Below are 19,072 nucleotides of genomic sequence, written 5' to 3'. Positions count from 1 at the left end.
CTTTCAGTTGTTGGTTGTTTTGGTTGTTTGGTTCTTTCAGTTGTTGGTTGTTTGATTCTTTCAGTTGGTTGTTTTGGTTGTTTGGTTTTTTCAGTTGTTGGTTGTTTGATTCTTTCAGTTGGTTGTTTGGTTCCTTCAGTTGGTTGTTTTGGTTCTTTCAGTTGGTTGTTTGGTTCTTTCAGTTGGTTGTTTGGTTCTTTCAGTTGTTGGTTGTTTTGGTTGTTTGGTTCTTTCAGTTGGTTGTTTTGGCTGTTTGGTTCTTTCAGTTGTTGGTTGTTTTGGTTGTTTGGTTCTTTCAGTTGTTGGTTGTTTTGGTTGTTTGGTTCTTTCAGTTGGTTGTTTTGGCTGTTTGGTTCTTTCAGTTGTTGGTTGTTTTGGTTGTTTGGTTCTTTCAGTTGTTGGTTGTTTTGGTTGTTTGGTTCTTTCAGTTGGTTGTTTTGGTTGTTTGGTTCTTTCAGTTGGTTGTTTGGTTCTTTCAGTTGTTGGTTGTTTTGGTTGTTTGGTTCTTTCAGTTGGTTGTTTGGTTCTTTCAGTTGGTTGTTTTGGTTGTTTGGTTCTTTCAGTTGTTGGTTGTTTTGGTTGTTTGGTTCTTTCAGTTGTTGGTTGTTTTGGTTGTTTGGTTCTTTCAGTTGGTTGTTTTGGTTGTTTGGTTCTTTCAGTTGTTGGTTGTTTGGTTCTTTCAGTTGGTTGTTTTGGTTGTTTGGTTCTTTCAGTTGGTTGTTTTGGTTGTTTGGTTCTTTCAGTTGTTGGTTGTTTTGGTTGTTTGGTTCTTTCAGTTGTTGGTTGTTTTGGTTGTTTGGTTCTTTCAGTTGGTTGTTTTGGTTGTTTGGTTCTTTCAGTTGTTGGTTGTTTTGGTTGTTTGGTTCTTTCAGTTGTTGGTTGTTTTGGTTGTTTGGTTCTTTCAGTTGTTGGTTGTTTTGGTTGTTTGGTTCTTTCAGTTGGTTGTTTTGGTTGTTTGGTTCTTTCAGTTGTTGGTTGTTTTGGTTGTTTGGTTCTTTCAGTTGTTGGTTGTTTTGGTTGTTTGGTTCTTTCAGTTGGTTGTTTTGGTTGTTTGGTTCTATCAGTTGTTGGTTGTTTTGGTTGTTTGGTTCTTTCAGTTGGTTGTTTGGTTCTTTCAGTTGGTTGTTTGGTTCTTTCAGTTGTTGGTTGTTTTGGTTGTTTGGTTCTTTCAGTTGGTTGTTTTGGTTGTTTGGTTCTTTCAGTTGGTTGTTTTGGTTGTTTGGTTCTTTCAGTTGGTTGTTTGGTTCTTTCAGTTGTTGGTTGTTTTGGTTGTTTGGTTCTTTCAGTTGGTTGTTTGGTTCTTTCAGTTGTTGGTTGTTTTGGTTGTTTGGTTTTTTCAGTTGTTGGTTGTTTGATTCTTTCAGTTGGTTGTTTGGTTCCTTCAGTTGGTTGTTTTGGTTCTTTCAGTTGGTTGTTTGGTTCTTTCAGTTGGTTGTTTGGTTTTTTCAGTTGTTGGTTGTTTGATTCTTTCAGTTGGTTGTTTGGTTCCTTCAGTTGGTTGTTTTGGTTCTTTCAGTTGGTTGTTTGGTTCTTTCAGTTGGTTGTTTGGTTCTTTCAGTTGTTGGTACTGCAGGCATCACTGAGGTTTTGGGTTCTGAGGAGAAAGAAAGAAAAATGTCTCCTGTTATAAAATCCTCCTGGACTCCGTCAGAACGGTCTCCAGATGCTCGTGTTCTATAAATATTCTGTTCTTGTCAGGACGGATCGGGGGTCCAGAATCGCAGATGAACGTTTCCCTTCGTCGTGGCCTGAAGTTCTGCTGAGTCTGTGCTGCGTCTCCTCCCCTCCTCCAGCATGTGGGAGCTAAAGGCAGGAGGCGCTGAGCTCAGCAGCTCCAGGCTCCCTCCCTGCCGCCGCCATCACTGCCAGCTGCTGGCAGCTCTCCTCATTATGGAGTTAAGCTGTTAGAGGAAACCAACTCACAGCTGAATGATGGAGGAGTTCATCGGTTTACCATCGATTCAAACCTCAGGGCTTCAGCGACAGTGAAGAGCTGACGGCGCCTTTTATCCCACGGATGTTTGTTCAGAGGAGCAGGTGCTTCACGGCAGCAGAGGAAAACTATTTATAGATTTACATCATCAGAGTAGTTTTGTTAAAGGGGAAAAGCAGAAGTTTATCTCTGAATGTTAAAGGGCAAAGTCGTATTTTTCTAAATCAATTTAACAATAACTTCTGACATTGAACATTTTCCCTTCCCCTGGTGGGTCTGTGCCGTACCAGAGGCCCAACACTTTGAACATTTTTTAACCTGAAATATTAGGTTTGTCCTGAAATGTTCAATTGTTTGAAATTTGTTCTGATAATTTTGCTGAAAGGAAAATCCTCTGAGAACATCAATGCTAGCTTTTGAAGCTAACAGGCTAGCAAGCTAATACACGACAAGGCAGATTGTAAGGATTCAATGTTCTATAATTCTCAACATAAACAATTAAAATTCACAACTTAGGTTATTTAATCGACTTATAGTTATGTACCATCTTCACATTGCTTGATCCAGTCGCTAATAGTGGAGCTAAATTTTTATTCTGTGCTTTAGCTAGCTTTGAAAACATTTAGCACACTTAGCTTCCCCTGAATACATTTTCCAGATAAATTTTAAGCACTAAACTGTTTTGTAGCTTTGCTGTTTTGTAAACCTTTCAGTTGAATAAAGTTGTTTAGCATTTAAACTTAATTTTAACAGCTAGTCCTACAATTGAAATTGTCTGGAGGTGTGAATATTAAATTTACCCATAAATAATTAAAAACGTTAACCATGAAGTTAACTGCGAAAACAATGTTCAGATGTTTAGTCGGGAACAGTTTTCCACATCCTTCCAGAACATTCCTGTACACCAACAGATCCTCCTTCAGACAGACGAACCGCAGCAGAGTAAATACAGAGAGGCTAATGTTCGCTAATGCTTCAGATGGGGAATATTACCGCCAGTCCTAATAGAGTCAGAGTCCATTAGTGAGAGGAACATCCACCCATAATGCTGCTTTTCTTCTGGGTGGAGACAATGGGCCTGACTCAGCAGTTTAGCTCGGTTAGCTTTGGGCCTGACTCAGCAGTTTAGCTCGGTTAGCTTTGGGCCTGACTCAGCAGTTTAGCTCGGTTAGCTTTGGGCCTGACTCAGCAGTTTAGCTCGACTCAGCAGTTTAGCTCGGTTAGCTTTGGGCCTGACTCAGCAGTTTAGCTCGGTTAGCTTTGGGCCTGACTCAGCAGTTTAGCTCGACTCAGCAGTTTAGCTCGGTTAGCTTTGGGCCTGACTCAGCAGTTTAGCTCGGTTAGCTTTGGGCCTGACTAAGCAGTTTAGCTCGACTCAGCAGTTTAACTCGGTTAGCTTTGGGCCTGACTCAGCAGTTTAGCTCGGTTAGCTTTGGGCCTGACTCAGCAGTTTAGCTCGACTCAGCAGTTTAACTCGGTTAGCTTTGGGCCTGACTAAGCAGTTTAGCTCGACTCAGCAGTTTAGCTCAGTTAGCTTTGGGCCTGACTCAGCAGTTTAGCTCAGTTAGCTTTGGGCCTGACTCAGCAGTTTAGCTCGGTTAGCTTTGGGCCTGACTCAGCAGTTTAGCTCGGTTAGCTTTGGGCCTGACTAAGCAGTTTAGCTCGACTCAGCAGTTTAGCTCAGTTAGCTTTGGGCCTGACTCAGCAGTTTAGCTCAGTTAGCTTTGGGCCTGACTCAGCAGTTTAGCTCGGTTAGCTTTGGGCCTGACTCAGCAGTTTAGCTCTGTTAGCTTTGGGCCTGACTCAGCAGTTTAGCTCGGTTAGCTTTGGGCCTGACTCAGCAGTTTAGCTCGGTTAGCTTAGTTTGTCATATTAACGTAAACATTCGTCTCTGCGAAGCTCAAAGTGACTCTAAAGAACGTAAACCTCTCCACGGTTTCAGCAGCAGTCAGGCTGGACCGTTAGCGCAGAAACGGCCCAGAAACAACCGGGAACAGAACGGACTCGTTTCCCCAGAACCAGGCCGAGCCGACGCTTCGTCCCAGAGACTTTATGAGGCCAGGAGGCGAACAGGACGGAGAAACTCAGCAGCACAAAGTGCTGACTGTCTCTGGAAACGCTACATTAGCCGCTGCGCTTCCATTTATCCCTCTGGCAAACATCCGGAGGAAATACTTGGACTATATTGTTATTAACGCGGACCTGACGGGATTTAATACACCTTCCTTCCTTCCTTCCTTCCTTCCTTCCTTCCTTCCTTCCTTCCTTCCTTCCTTCCTTCCTTCCTTCCTTCCTTCCTTCCTTCCTTCCTTCCTTCCTTCCTTCCTTCCTTCCTTCCTTCCTATTTTACTTCCTCCCTTCCTTCCTTCCTTCCTTCCTTCCTTCCTTCCTTCCTTCCTTCCTTCCTTCCTTCCTTCCTTCCTTCCTTCCTTCCTTCCTTCCTTCCTTCCTTCCTTCCTTCCTTCCTTCCTTCCTTCCTTCCTTCCTTCCTTCCTTCCTTCCTTCCTTCCTTCCTTCCTGCTCATATCATAAAGTCATGGTGAATGTCTTTATTTTATACTTTTCTATATTTTATTGTATTTTCATAAAATGATCAAAGGATTCAGAAAGTTTGAATAATTAGTCATGTCTCGTTTTAAATATTCATTTTTCTTGGATTATTATTATTATATTATTATTATTATTATTATTATTATTATTATTATTATTATTATTATTATATTATTATTCATGAGCGTTGATAAAACGGTGTGATTCGTTGTGTTGCGTCGAGTCCAGCTGTGACATGGAGGCGATGATGTCATCAAAGCCCAATAAAAGCAGGACCTGAAGCTCTCGGTCGTCTAACTGAGAAGTTTCCTCCAGTTCCTACAAACCCATAAAAGCTGTTATGTAACCGGCGAATCAGCCAATCATGTCGCAGCATTTCGATGCCTGTGGATCTGGATCAGCTGCAGGTTGATCAGTCGCCGGCTGGACGGCACCGGGTGGCGCGGCCCTTTAAGAGCGTCGCCATGGAGACAGTGTGTGTCAGAGGCAGAGAGCGAGCGACGCCAACCTTAAAGAGACGGAGTCACAAGAGCTCCTCCATAATTCATGATCCGGTTCTGGGAATGATCAGAGCCTGGAGGGCGAGCCGCCGGTTACTGGACCGCTGCAGCAGAACCAACCCGACCGACTGACTGATTCACTGACTGACTGAATCACTGACTGACTGAATCACTGACTGACTGATTCACTGACTGACTGATTCACTGACTGACTGATTCACTGACTGACTGATTCACTGACTGACTGAATCACTGACTGACTGATTCACTGACTGACTGACTCACTGACTGAATCACTGACTGACTGATTCACTGATTCACTAACTGATTCACTGACTGACTGACTGATTCACTGACTGACTGAATCACTGACTGACTGACTGATTCACTGACTGACTGAATCACTGACTGAATCACTGACTGACTGAATCACTGACTGACTATCACTGACTGACTGAATCACTGACTGAATCACTGACTGACTGAATCACTGACTGAATCACTGACTGACTGAATCACTGACTGAATCACTGACTGACTGAATCACTGACTGACTGAATCACTGACTGACTGACTGAATCACTGACTGAATCACTGACTGACTGAATCACTGACTGACTGACTGAATCACTGACTGAATCACTGACTGAATCACTGACTGACTGAATCACTGACTGAATCACTGACTGACTGAATCACTGACTGAATCACTGACTGACTGAATCACTGACTGAATCACTGACTGACTGAATCACTGACTGAATCACTGACTGACTGAATCACTAACTGATTCACTGACTGATTCACTGACTGACTGAATCATTCACTAACTGACTGACTGACTGATTCACTGACTGATTCACTGACTCTCCATCCGTCTCCACCCTAAGAGTCCAGCTGACGGCTCGTCAGGCTGATCCTGATCCAGATTGTTCCACTTCCTGTCTGCAGGTACCGACTTCCTGCTGAAAAATGAACTTAATTTAAACCCTCTGACCTTCTGCTGACCTCCATCCTCACCGTTGCTGTAGCAACTGGAAGCACAGCCTTTGTCCTCCATCTGCCTTTCATGCTGTTGCCTGAACTTCCTGGTTCGGTTGGACTAATCCGGGTCCAGTTTATTCTTCTCTGATGTGAGCTAGCATGGAGCGACTGGCAGTTTCACACTGCTAGCTGCGCCAACCCTAAAGCACTAATCATAAACATTGGCTATGCTAATGCTAAACCAACATGGCATTTAGGGGAAGCTAAAGTGAAATAGCTACCAACAAGGTATTTACCAGCAGTTAATGCGCTATACCAACGTGCTACTTAGCAGAAGCTAATGTTAAAAAGCTATAGCAACATGATATTAGCAGAAGCTAATGCTAAAAAGCTATAGCAACATAATATTAGCAGAAGCTAATGCTAAAAAGCTATAGCAACATGATATTAGCAGAAGCTAATGCTAAAAAGCTATAGCAACATGATATTAGCAGAAGCTAATGCTAAAAAGCTATAGCAACATAATATTAGCAGAAGCTAATGCTAAAAAGCTATAGCAACATGATATTAGCAGAAGCTAATGCTAAAAAGCTATAGCAACATGATATTAGCAGAAGCTAATGCTAAAAAGCTATAGCAACATGATATTAGCAGAAGCTAATGCTAAAGCACTACCATCAAGGTAGTTATCAGAACCAAATTTTAAAGAGCTAAATTCCACCATGTTTCAATAACACATTTGTTACAACAGAGGTCGTGACCCTCAGCAGGATCATGAGGGTTCTGGTCCGTCTGCGTTTCAGGATCTTTCACTCATGGTTTCAGTTTTGTTGTTGCTCATTTTAGCTAACTGACCAGTCAGAAAGCATGTTGGACAGCAGCAATGCATTCTGGGTACAGAAAAAACCCCCAAACTTTATGTGTTTTGTTTAACCTCTCTGCACTTCCTGTGAGGAGAGGAAATAGAACTGGTGTTTTTTCAAAATAATAGCATGTATGTAAACATGTAACTATGAAGAATTCTGAAGTCTGTAACCAAAACTTCGACCCAGACGTTGAACGTTATTCAACCGAATGTTTGCAAACAGGAATTTAACTGGAAATTTTAGCTAGCTAACCAGCTAACGCTAAAGAAAAGCTAGCTGCACGATTAGCAGAATGCGCCAACGACCCATCACAGCGTTCTCATGGCTCAGTGTTTTAGTTACCAGGATTTTCTCCAGCTGATTGAAAGCTGCCCCTCCCACACCTAGTGCTGCACGCTGCCAGTCAGCTGGCTGAAAGAAGGCTGCTGACCTGTTCTTTTTGCTTGCAGGAGAGGCACATCTAACTGTTTGGGAACATTTAACGGTGGGGAGGCTAGAGGAGGAGCCGGAGGGCGTTGCTATGGCGACAGTTTCCCTCCTGGACCGAGGCTAAAGGAGGAGCCGGAGGGCGTTGCTATGGCGACAGTTTCCCTCCTGGACCGGGGCTAGAGGAGGAGCCGGAGGGCGTTGCTATGGCGACAGTTTCCCTCCTGGACCGAGGCTAAAGGAGGAGCCGGAGGGCGTTGCTATGGCGACAGTTTCCCTCCTGGACCGGGGCTAAAGGAGGAGCCGGAGGGCGTTGCTATGGCGACAGTTTCCCTCCTGGACCGGGGCTAGAGGAGGAGCCGGAGGGCGTTGCTATGGCGACAGTTTCCCTCCTGGACCGGGGCTAGAGGAGGAGCCGGAGGGCGTTGCTATGGCGACAGTTTCCCTCCTGGACCGGGGCTAGAGGAGGAGCCGGAGGGCGTTGCTATGGCGACAGTTTCCCTCCTGGACCGGGGCTAGAGGAGGAGCCGGAGGGCGTTGCTATGGCGACAGTTTCCCTCCTGGACCGGGGCCTCCTCTGATAGGAGGACGAGACAAAAGATAGAAATGAATTCAGCTTCACTTCTTTCACAGGAAATTATGTCTGATTGAGTTTTTCTGTGTTTAATTTGATGAATTCATAAATATTTATAATTCTGCTCGGTTTTTTGTAAACAATGTTCTGGTTCTGCAGTGAAGAAGTTCAGAGAAAATCTGTAGAGCTGTTGACCAGAACCAGCAGAAGCAGAAGCTTTCCCCGTCCCGCCTCCTCTGGATGCAGCAGAGTGTCCTTCACCGCTGCTCCTCTTCCTCCCTGTCACGCCCTGACGCCGCTGCCGCCGTGCGCCCCCTGCTGGCCGCACCGGGAACTCACTGCAGCAGCAACGTGAGGCTGCAGAGACACAAACTGCAGAACAAAGACAGCAGAGTGTTTGAGCAGCTGCTGCTCACCTGCAGCTGAGGAGGAGGAGGAGGAGGACGAAGAGCCGGACGGAAAGCGTTTTTCACGTGGGCCTGGTTTCATCCAGAACCTCGTTATCGGGTCAGAGTTCAGTAAACGATCCAGAGACGCTCCACATCTGGATGAGCCTCACATCGACATAAAATGTAAAAATCTGCACCGTAAAGTTGATACATGAACTCGGTGCTCCTGCGTCGCGCTCCGTTTATCAAACAATTATTTTAATCATCGATTATTCTGACACTTTCTGTACATTTTTTATTTAACCACTTTAATCTTTTTATGCAATATTTTAAACACATTAATGATGCAAACAAACAAATAATTCAGTTAGTTTTTCATGAAAATCAGCATTTGTTTTAAAATGCAGCAGCAGCGCAGCTTTCCTTCAGTGAAGCTAAAACTAGTCGTCACAATTAGAAAATATTTCCAGACAAAAGGTTTTTATCTTAAATACAAAATGTTTGTATTTATTGTCCAGTTTTTGCTTTATTACACCTGTTTTTTGTGTTTTTTCCTCCTTTGTTATGCCCTTTTTCTCAAATTATCCATAGGTATTCAGAATAAAACAATTGATTTAATTTAAATGCACATTAATAAACATTTCTGATTGTTTATTAATGTGTTTATTAATTAGTCAAAATTATATTTTTCATCTGTTGTCCCTAAAAACAAAAGTGACACAAAATTATTTAAATGATTTAACCCTCCTGTTATGCTGCGGGTCAAATTGACCCGTTTCAAAGTTTAAAAATATTTTAAAAATAGTTGCAAGTATTTTTATTGCATGAAACTTTTTCTATTTGTCTTAATAGGTGAACTCTACATATAAATTGAAAATTTATTCATTTTACACATTTGCAGCCCCCCCTGCGTCTACTTGTCACATCGATTCTGTTCGGGTCAATTTGACCCGGCAGTCAAGTTAAAGTGCAAAAAAAGATTAAAAATGTCCAATTCTGTTTGTTTCCTTACAGCTATGAACCTTATTTCACCACACACACACACACACACACACACACACACACACACACACACACACACACACACACACACACACACAACACACACACAACACAACACACACACACACACACACACACACAACACACACACACAACACACACACACACACACACACACACACACACACACACACACACACACACACACACACACACACACCACATACACACACACACACACCACACACACGCAGACACACACACACAACACACACACAACACAACACACACACACACGCAGACACACACAAACCCACTTTCTCCCTGCTCTCTTTACTTCACAATGAACTGCGAGAAAGCAGGTGTTCATACAACTTTTGACGGGAACCTTTTCTGTTCACGTGGGTAAACTCCACCCACACTGAGTGGACAAACTCCACCCACACTGAGTGGACAAACTCCACCCACACTGAGTGGACAAACTCCACCCACACTGAGTGACACTCAGTAGAAGTGGAGGAAAACATAAATACTCTCTGCATGACTCATTTATCTTGATTTTAATTTGGCGGGTCAATTTGACCCGGAAAAGTTTGTGTGTCTCAAATTCAATTATAAAGAGTTTCACCCTTTGAAAAAAAAAATTAAATGTAATATAAAAATTACCAAAGATCACTTTCAAGGAAATTATTGTTTTTTTGTGTCTAGGTTTTTTTCAGTGGACATAAAAAATGTAAATCCCATTTTTTATGTCCAAATGAATAATTGAGTAAATTGTCGTCATTAATCCTTAATTTCTGAGAAATAAAAAACATAATTGCACAAATTTTGATTGAGATGGTTAGTATTAGAGTTAATAATCAGATAAAAAAATGTTTTGGAGGAATTTTTTGGTTCCTGATTGCATGATAAAACTCTCCCCGGGTCAAATTGACCCACGAACATTATCGCTATACCTCAGAAACGAACATAACAGGAGGGTTAAGTTCACAAATTCTGCAAATAAATACAAATAAAACAATAAATACAAACAATAAAACTACAACACCATCATAAAGGTAGTATATATTAGTTTATGGCAGCAACAAACTGTTTTAGTAATTGAGTATTCTGATGATTAATCACATAAAAGTGCCACATTCTGCACAGCTTTCATTTATTTTACAATATTAAAAAAGATACAAATAAATAATTACATTTCAGTTTCCTGAACGTCGAGCAGCTCTAAAAAAAAAACTGAAATTATTTAAACAGTTTTCAGAATCAAACACGCCTTAAGCCTCTGAGCAGCGTTTTGCTTGTTTCCTCTGGAGATGCGCGATATATCGGGACTAACATCGGTATCGGACGACGTTTGAAACATATCGATAATAAAACTGGGTCGAGATGTACGACCGATTTATTTCTATTTTTAGCTGTTTGTGTTTCAGGAATGGGTTGGTCATGGGCTGTTAGCGTTGGACAAGATGGCTGAATAACTTAGCTTGATACAAGCGTTTCATGTCAGTCAATATCAGTAATTATTGATCAGTTTGTTGTTTTAAATATCTGAAATCCTGCCAAACTGGTGGCATGATCTTTTCCTTTTCATCCAGTTTTCTCTCCATGTTTTTAAGCAATTTTGAGGAAAAACCTGAAACTGTTACTGAGCAAGTTGTTGCTAGGCAACCAAAAACTAAGACACTGGACACCACTGCAGTTCTGTTTATCGGAACCAGCAGAAACAGAAGCTTTCCCCGTCGTGCAGCAAAGTCCCGTTGCTCTCTGCCGCCCCCTGCTGCTGGTGTCCCGTTGCTCTGTGCCGCCCCCTGCTGCTGGTGTCCCGTTGCTCTCTGCCGCCCCCTGCTGCTGGTGTCCCGTTGCTCTGTGCCGCCCCCTGCTGGTGTCCCGTTGCTCTGTGCCGCCCCCTGCTGGTGTCCCGTTGCTCTCTGCCGCACCCTGCTGGTGTCCCGTTGCTCTCTGCCGCCCCCTGCTGGTGTCCCGTTGCTCTGTGCCGCCCCCTGCTGGTGTCCCGTTGCTCTCTGCCGCCCCCTGCTGGTGTCCCGTTGCTCTCTGCCGCCCCCTGCTGGTGTCCCGTTGCTCTCTGCCGCCCCCTGCTGGTGTCCCGTTGCTCTCTGCCGCCCCCTGCTGCTGGTGTCCCGTTGCTCTCTGCCGCCCCCTGCTGCTGGTGTCCCGTTGCTCTCTGCCGCCCCCTGCTGGTGTCCCGTTGCTCTGTGCCGCCCCCTGCTGGTGTCCCGTTGCTCTCTGCCGCACCCTGCTGGTGTCCCGTTGCTCTCTGCCGCCCCCTGCTGGTGTCCCGTTGCTCTGTGCCGCCCCCTGCTGGTGTCCCGTTGCTCTCTGCCGCCCCCTGCTGGTGTCCCGTTGCTCTCTGCCGCCCCGCTGCTGGTGTCCCGTTGCTCTCTGCCGCACCCTGCTGGTGTCCCGTTGCTCTCTGCCGCCCCCTGCTGCTGGTGTCCCGTTGCTCTCTGCCGCACCCTGCTGGTGTCCCGTTGCTCTCTGCCGCCCCCTGCTGGTGTCCCGTTGCTCTCTGCCGCACCCTGCTGGTGTCCCGTTGCTCTCTGCCGCACCCTGCTGGTGTCCCGTTGCTCTCTGCCGCCCCCTGCTGGTGTCCCGTTGCTCTCTGCCGCCCCCTGCTGCTGGTGTCCCGTTGCTCTCTGCCGCACCCTGCTGGTGTCCCGTTGCTCTCTGCCGCCCCCTGCTGGTGTCCCGTTGCTCTCTGCCGCCCCCTGCTGGTGTCCCGTTGCTCTCTGCCGCCCCCTGCTGCTGGTGTCCCGTTGCTCTCTGCCGCACCCTGCTGGTGTCCCGTTGCTCTCTGCCGCACCCTGCTGGTGTCCCGTTGCTCTATGCCGCCCCCTGCTGGTGTCCCGTTGCTCTCTGCCGCACCCTGCTGGTGTCCCGTTGCTCTCTGCCGCCCCTGCTGGTGTCCCGTTGCTCTCTGCCGCACCCTGCTGGTGTCCCGTTGCTCTCTGCCGCCCCCTGCTGGTGTCCCGTTGCTCTCTGCCGCACCCTGCTGGTGTCCCGTTGCTCTCTGCCGCCCCCTGCTGGTGTCCCGTTGCTCTTGCCGCCCCCTGCTGGTGTCCCGTTGCTCTCTGCCGCCCCCTGCTGGTGTCCCGTTGCTCTCTGCCGCCCCCTGCTGGTGTCCCGTTGCTCTCTGCCGCCCCCTGCTGGTGTCCCGTTGCTCTCTGCCGCCCCCTGCTGGTGTCGCGTGGCTCTCTGCCGCCCCTGCTGGTGTCCCGTTGCTCTGCCGCCCCCTGCTGGTCCCCCCCCCCCCCCCCCCCCCTCTGCCCCCCGTTGTCCCGTTGCTCTCTGCCGCACCCTGCTGGTGTCCCGTTGCTCTCTGCCGCCCCCTGCTGGTTTCCCGTTGCTCTCTGACGCCCCCTGCTGGTGTCCCGTTGCTCTCTGCCGCCCCCTCCTGGTGTCCTGTCTCCTGTTGTCCTTTTATGTGTCCAGCATTAATTTTAGAAGGTCAGATTTAGCAACCTGATCAGAACCAGAGAGGTGTTTGGTGCTTTTACACGCCGTAACCTGAGCCTCTTCCTGGGATTCAGTCCGGCCCAGTTCAGCCCAGTACAGCCCAGTCCGGCCCAGTCTGTGTGCTTCGCAGTCCCATGTGTAAGTTTCACTCTGTTTACTGAGAGGCGTCCAACCTGAACGGACCAGACGGGTTGGGTCGGCGCACCATGACCCGCTACTGCAGCCTGTTCCGACGCCTGTTGCTGAGGAAGAGTAAAGAGGAGGAGGAGGATGAGGAGAAGGGCCATGTCCACAAGGAGAGCAGTCAGCAGGGTGAGTCCGTCAGAGATGGGTCGGTTTGCCTCGGACCCGAAATAAACGCTCCGCAGCTGGGATGAACCAGAACCAGGTCCGGTTCAGACAGAGAGCTTCCAGAACCATCTGGGTCAACGCTATCGGTGTTAACAAAGTCAGAACAGCCGAAGCTGATCCAGATGTTGGGAGCCGTTTGAGGCTTTGTGCACCTGGCTGCATTGTTGTCTGATGCAAAACAACCTGATGCAAAAGAAGAAAAGCATTCAAATCAACAGCTGTGTGTGTGTGTGTGTGTGTGTGTGTGTGTGTGTGTGTGTGTGTGTGTGTGTGTGTGTGTGAACCGGGTTTTTATATCCTTGTGGGGACCTCTGTCTGTTTACAATGAGGGCTGTGGGGACCACTGTTGCTTGTGGGGACATTTTCTTGGTCCCCATGAGGGGAAATGCTGTTTTTGGTTGGGGGTTAGGGTAAGGGCTCAGAGTGAATGGTTAAAGGTCTAACAGGTGTTTTCATTATTATTATTATTATTATTATTATTATTATTATTATTATTATTATTATTATTATTATTATTCTGTCATTTTCAATCAAAAACACAAAATGTTGAAGAAAACAACAAAAAACAAAACAAATACAGAAATAGACGATAAACAATAATTAACATTTTTAATAACAAGCATGAATGCAACAAAAACAAAAATCAAATTTTAATTTCACTTTTAAGATGACAACACATAGTAACATTATTTCTTGGTGTATTTATTATTTTCTTCTTTATATTTGTTTATTGCTAAATTAAAATAGTAAAAAATATTAATTTAAAACCTAAATTGTAAAACAAACAATGCTATTGTTATTTTGTTTTTTATAGTTTTTTCCCCCTTTCTTAAATAATTATCTGTAAAATAAGACAAATAGAAGCAAGAGGGTCACATAAGTTTATACTTCTGCCTGTTTCTTTATCAAACATATAGTTATCTAAATATGTATGACGGCGTTTGAATGTGTATGTATTTGAAATAATATAAATTTAATAATATAACTAATAATATTTAGTTTGATATTTTTTAAGGTATTTTTATTTCTGTTTTGCTGGATTATCTGATTTATGAAGCCTGATCTGGATTACGTTTGTTGTTAAAAACTATTTAGCATTAACAGAAATAGCATTTTTCTGCAAAACGTTTCATAAGAGTTTGAATTTGTCTCTAAAAATGTGCAGTGAAGTAGATACTATAGTGCAGCAGCTCCTCTTCCTCCTCCTCTTCCTCCTTGCCTCTCGTCAGAGGCTTCTGGATTATAAATATCTGTGTCCGATCTGCTCTCAGGGTCCCACTCCTCTCATGTCACACATATCTCTTTACATATAAACAGACTTCCAGTGAGACTGAGTGGAAACTCGCGACTCAGGAAACTTTCCTGCGTTATTATTAAACTGGAATTGTCAGAGTCCAGGCTTCCACTGGAAACTAAAAGCAGAGATGTTAATCTGCAGCCTGTGATTTTCACTTCCAGCTTTAGCTCCTTTAACTCCCCTGATTAATCACGCATTGCTTGCACCACAAATAAACAGAGCGGACGATCAAACATGCATCACGCAGCTGAACTCTGACGTTTCAAGGTGACTTTCATCAACAATTCTTCAGGATTTTTCTTGGACTTTTGCTGCTTTTCTCTCAGTTTCAGTCCTTCTATCTCATCATTCTCAGGAATGGTTTTATTTTATTTTATCCACTTAATTCTACCTAAACAAAACCATTTTTAACCTCAGAACAGTGACACATCAGCAAAAAAAAAAAAAAAAAAACATTTTAAATTGGATTATTAGCCTCTGTTGCTGCTGGCCAAACACAACTAGTTGTGTTTTCTTTATTAAAACTCATAAAAAAGTAGCTGGAATGATGCTAGCTCCAACAAAATGATTCCCAGATAGCTGTTAGCTACAAAAGGATGAGCTAACTCTGAGTTTGATCCATTTTAACTCATGGAGTAAATTCAATCTCATTCTTTATTTAGTCATTTATTCAAGAGAGAAAATATCTGTCAGATCAAATCCTCAGAAAACTATATATGGTAACCTTAGTTTATTTCAGCTTAGAATTTTAGTAAGTTTAGCTAATCATAATTAGCATCTCATGTTAGCTCATTTTCACTTATCTTTGCTTCTTACCTTAGCACAGCTTAAACAGCCTGCCAAATGTGTTGAACTGTTTCATAAGTTCCTGATTTTACATTTTTAAAAGTGGACTCTGTTAGCTTAGTTTACACCAAATTAGCTTTGCTTAGCATTGCTAATTTTAAATTAGATTACTTTACACTAGCTTACTTTAGCAAAAACAATGCTAAAAGCTAAGCTCATGTTTAGCTTTTCTTTTCTTGGTTTATATTAAGTGAGCTAGTTTATCTAATCAGAATTTAGTTTAGCCGGTGGTTAATTCCCCTGCTTGATTTTTGTTTATTGTAGCCTAGCTTAATAAAAGTTAATATAACTTAGCTTATTTGATTTTGATTTAAACTTTACTGTCTGACTGTAGTTTAACTCAGCTTAGCTAATCTATTTCACATTAACTTTATTCATCTCACCATAGCTTAACATAGCTCAGCATAAACCTGTCATAGAGTGAATATGTTTGACTGAAATTCTGATATTTTTTTTTATCTCTATGCATATTTATTTCTAAGTTTAGAGACATTTTAATGGAGGTGAATTTTGTTTTATTTGCCATGTATGTGATATTTGTGTCAAGATTAAAGTCATAAAACTTTAACTTAGGCATGTTTGCTCATGTCTGTTGGAGATGTTTCTTAGGCCTGGCTCATCTTTTTTAAAGTTTAAAGTTTTAAAACACATGACCAGAGCGTCTCGGTTGCCTTTCCAGCTTTATGTATTCCTGTCAGAGCAGCTGTGCGTTTCACCTGATCTATCAGGATCTCATGTTTACGGTTCATGGTTTATATTGGGTAACTTCATAGTGAAGAAGTTCAGAAAACAAGGCCGGCTTCAAACTGAGTCACGTTGCGTTTAAAGACGATCAGGATATGCCAGGTTAAACCAAAGGTAGTGGTTCTGGAAAGCGATCGGGTTGCTGATGGCTTCCTGTGAGCGTGGAGGTTCAGAAGCTCTCTGGTTCTCAGGATCATGAATTTTACAGAGACTGAATCTGTTGAATTAAAGATTCAGCATCAAATATTCAGCAGCAGCTGTGCAGCTGTTCGCTGCACGTTTTCACATGATTGCACTAAATCATTCAGACGCAACCAGAAGCACCAGAATCACCTCTTTGTGGTGCTGCTGGAGGGAAAATCAGCACTGAAAAACACTAAATGCTACCAGGTATTTGAAATAAAGCAAAATTACAGTCATTGGGTAGCTTTTAGCAACCCAGTGACTCATAAATATTGGTTTTCTATTTGCAGATTATTTCACTTTTAATGTGAGAAAAATGTCTTACTACAAGTAAAATAATCTGCAAGTGGAACTAGAACTTTTCATGAATATCAAGGAATTAGTTACTTAAAACAAGCTCATATATCTTACTTTCAAGTTAGGTTTGTCTTATTTCAAATGGACTAAGATATTATAACTAAAATCTAGAAAAAAATATTTGGTAAGATGTTGTGTTTTTGCATCAGATTTTTGAAGCTCTGGGTGTTAATATTATATCTGGCCATATAAAGATACTGATGTCTTTACTGTGGTTTGGGAACAGCTGCAACTGTGTATGGCAGGCTGTTTTAACATGAAATTGCTTTTGTCTGACTGCCTGTAATTACATTTTAGATACCTAAAAATAAGTTTTAGTTAGTCTCAGTTACATGTTGAGTATCCTGAATGATAATTTAATATTCTGACTAGTAGAATTAGAAATTATTATGTGTAATTGCCACTGAGCTGTTCATACAGTCGCCTGCAGGGTTTTAGATTTCCTGAACAAAATTGTCAGAAAATGCCAGAATGTGAAAATCGCTCAGTAGGAAATGAAGACATGAAGTTTGTAAAGTTAACACAGAAATATGCAAAGAATGTGCTGCTGTAGCACATTAACAGACTGGAAATGCAGTCCGTTAATGCAGACTGCATTTCCAGTCTGCATTAACGGACTGGAAAAATGCGATAAAAATGTTTTTAAAAACATTTTTAATTATTAAAATTTCATAATGCTGCAAACTGCAGGGTTGAGATATAAACTCAGAAACTGACCTGCAGTCCCGGGGAACCACCAGCAGATGGCAGCATGCTTCCAGTGACATGACGCCGGAGCTCTTCCGCTTCGTTCTTCACTTTTCTGTTAAAATATTTATGTTTACATTCAGATTACTGTGAGAAGAACCCAGATCAGGAAAAAACGCTGCTTCAGAGTTATGTAACTAAGTCTTCTCTCTTATATTTCAAAGTAAAAGCCTTCCTAATGTGAGCGAACCTGAGGATAAACGCTGCGCTGCTCAGGCCCGGCCCAACCCAACCCAGCTGGGTCGGGTTTTTTTATTCGTGCCGCAGCAGAAACTGGGGGAGTTTGATCCAAAAATATATTCCTGTTGTGAAACAAAGAGCGGCGGGACAATAGATGGAGTGGAGCTACAGCTACTGAGCAGCGGGTGTTTGGTTTGGATCATCATGACTCAGAACCAGAACCAGAGCTTCTCTCCGTCAATCACGGGTTCGTGTTCTCTGAAAATATGGCCAGTTTTTAAACGTTCAACTTGCATTTTTGTTTAGAAATGTAATTGTTTGTTAAAAGTTCTGATTTCTGGGACCAAACTGAAGTTTTTACCAAACAGCAAATATAAAAAATCTGTCTGAACCAGAACCAGATTTGTTGGTTCTGGTTAAATAAATCTGTAATGAAACATTTCAGCTGCAGCTGAATGTTTTATCAGAGTTTCACCAGAGTTCATTCTGTTTCCCTCCTGATGGTCCGGTCGACCCGGTTCTACTGGAACCAGAACATCTGCTCCACCTCCAGTCAAACCAACCTGTTCCCCTCCTGGCCTGTGGGGGCGCTGCACCAAGAACCACTGAAGGAAACGACACAAAAACCTCTGAAGACGCTGAGAGCAACTTCCTTCTTCACCAGATGGAAACAAGATGGAGGATTTTAGCGGTTGGAGGATTTCTCTCTAGGCTAAAGACCAGGAGCCATTTCTGCTGCTAGCACTAGGCTAACATGTTAGCTTTGGTTGGATTTACCCAGAATGCCATGCGCTGTCGTCCACTTCCTGCTTTTGGAGCGGTCTCTCCAGTCCGCCTTTCTTTCACATTCAAACCGAACTAGAGTTCACTTCAACCGAACCCAGACCGAGGTTTGGAGGACCAGAGGTCAGAGGTCAGAGGTCAGTTAGCGTTCACACCTCACCAACCAAATCGGACTTTATAGGCAAACGGACTGGAGTCGGAAACGCAGCCCGAGTCTGAATTTGATCCACAATTCAGCTTTAATTCAGAAGTTTGGTCAGATTTGAGCTGAAATTCAGTTGAATTAACCCAGAACTCAGCAGAACCGAGCCGGAACCGAGCCGCAGGTGAAGCTCAGACACAACTGGGACGTGAATTCAACTGAAGTCCAGAGAGGATTCAGACCGAGGAAAATCAAAAGTGGAGATCAGAACTCCTTCAGAACCAGAGTGTGTGTGTGTGTGCGTGTGTGTGTGTGTGTGTGTGTGTGTTCAGGGTACTGGTACCACTCAGAGTCCGGCTCTCTCCTGGTTCCGTCATCATTCCAGTGTCCTGATGACATTCTGCTGTCCTCTGATGTGGCATTTTGTTTATTGATCCGGAAACATACCTGAAAACAGAACTCACACACACACACACACAGAGACACACACACACACACACACACAGAGACACACACACACACACACACACACACACACAGACACACACACACACACAGAGACACACACACACAAACACACACACACACAGAGACACACACACACACACAGATACACACACACAGACACACACACACACACACACAGATACACACACACACACAGAGAGACACACACACACAGATACACACAGAGACACACACACACAGATACACACAGAGACACACACAGACACAGAGACACAC

At 43.8% G+C, this 19,072-nt stretch overlaps 1 protein-coding gene across 2 annotated transcripts in view; it reads left to right on the top strand.

Annotated features, from left to right (window-relative positions):
• LOC103460077 (fibroblast growth factor 12) overlaps positions 1 to 19,072 on the top strand; it is a 54,532-nt gene that overhangs the window by 7,555 nt on the left and 27,905 nt on the right. Inside the window, exon 1 of one of the 2 annotated variants that reach the window (XM_081614176.1) lies at positions 12,787 to 13,010. The exons of the other annotated variant lie outside the window; for it this stretch is intronic. Within the exon in view, the coding sequence (XP_081470302.1) occupies positions 12,905 to 13,010 (106 nt within the window). The 5' untranslated portion in view covers positions 12,787 to 12,904. Of the gene's footprint in view, positions 1 to 12,786; positions 13,011 to 19,072 lie in introns of those variants that run through there. 2 annotated transcript variants of the gene reach the window in all.

Source organism: Poecilia reticulata, chromosome 13 (genome assembly GCF_904066995.2).
Source record: "Poecilia reticulata chromosome 13, P_reticulata-male-v2, whole genome shotgun sequence".
NCBI lineage: Eukaryota > Metazoa > Chordata > Actinopteri > Cyprinodontiformes > Poeciliidae > Poecilia > Poecilia reticulata.
The sequence above is the reverse complement of the archived record's forward strand: the minus strand, read 5'-3'. Positions and strand labels throughout refer to the sequence as shown.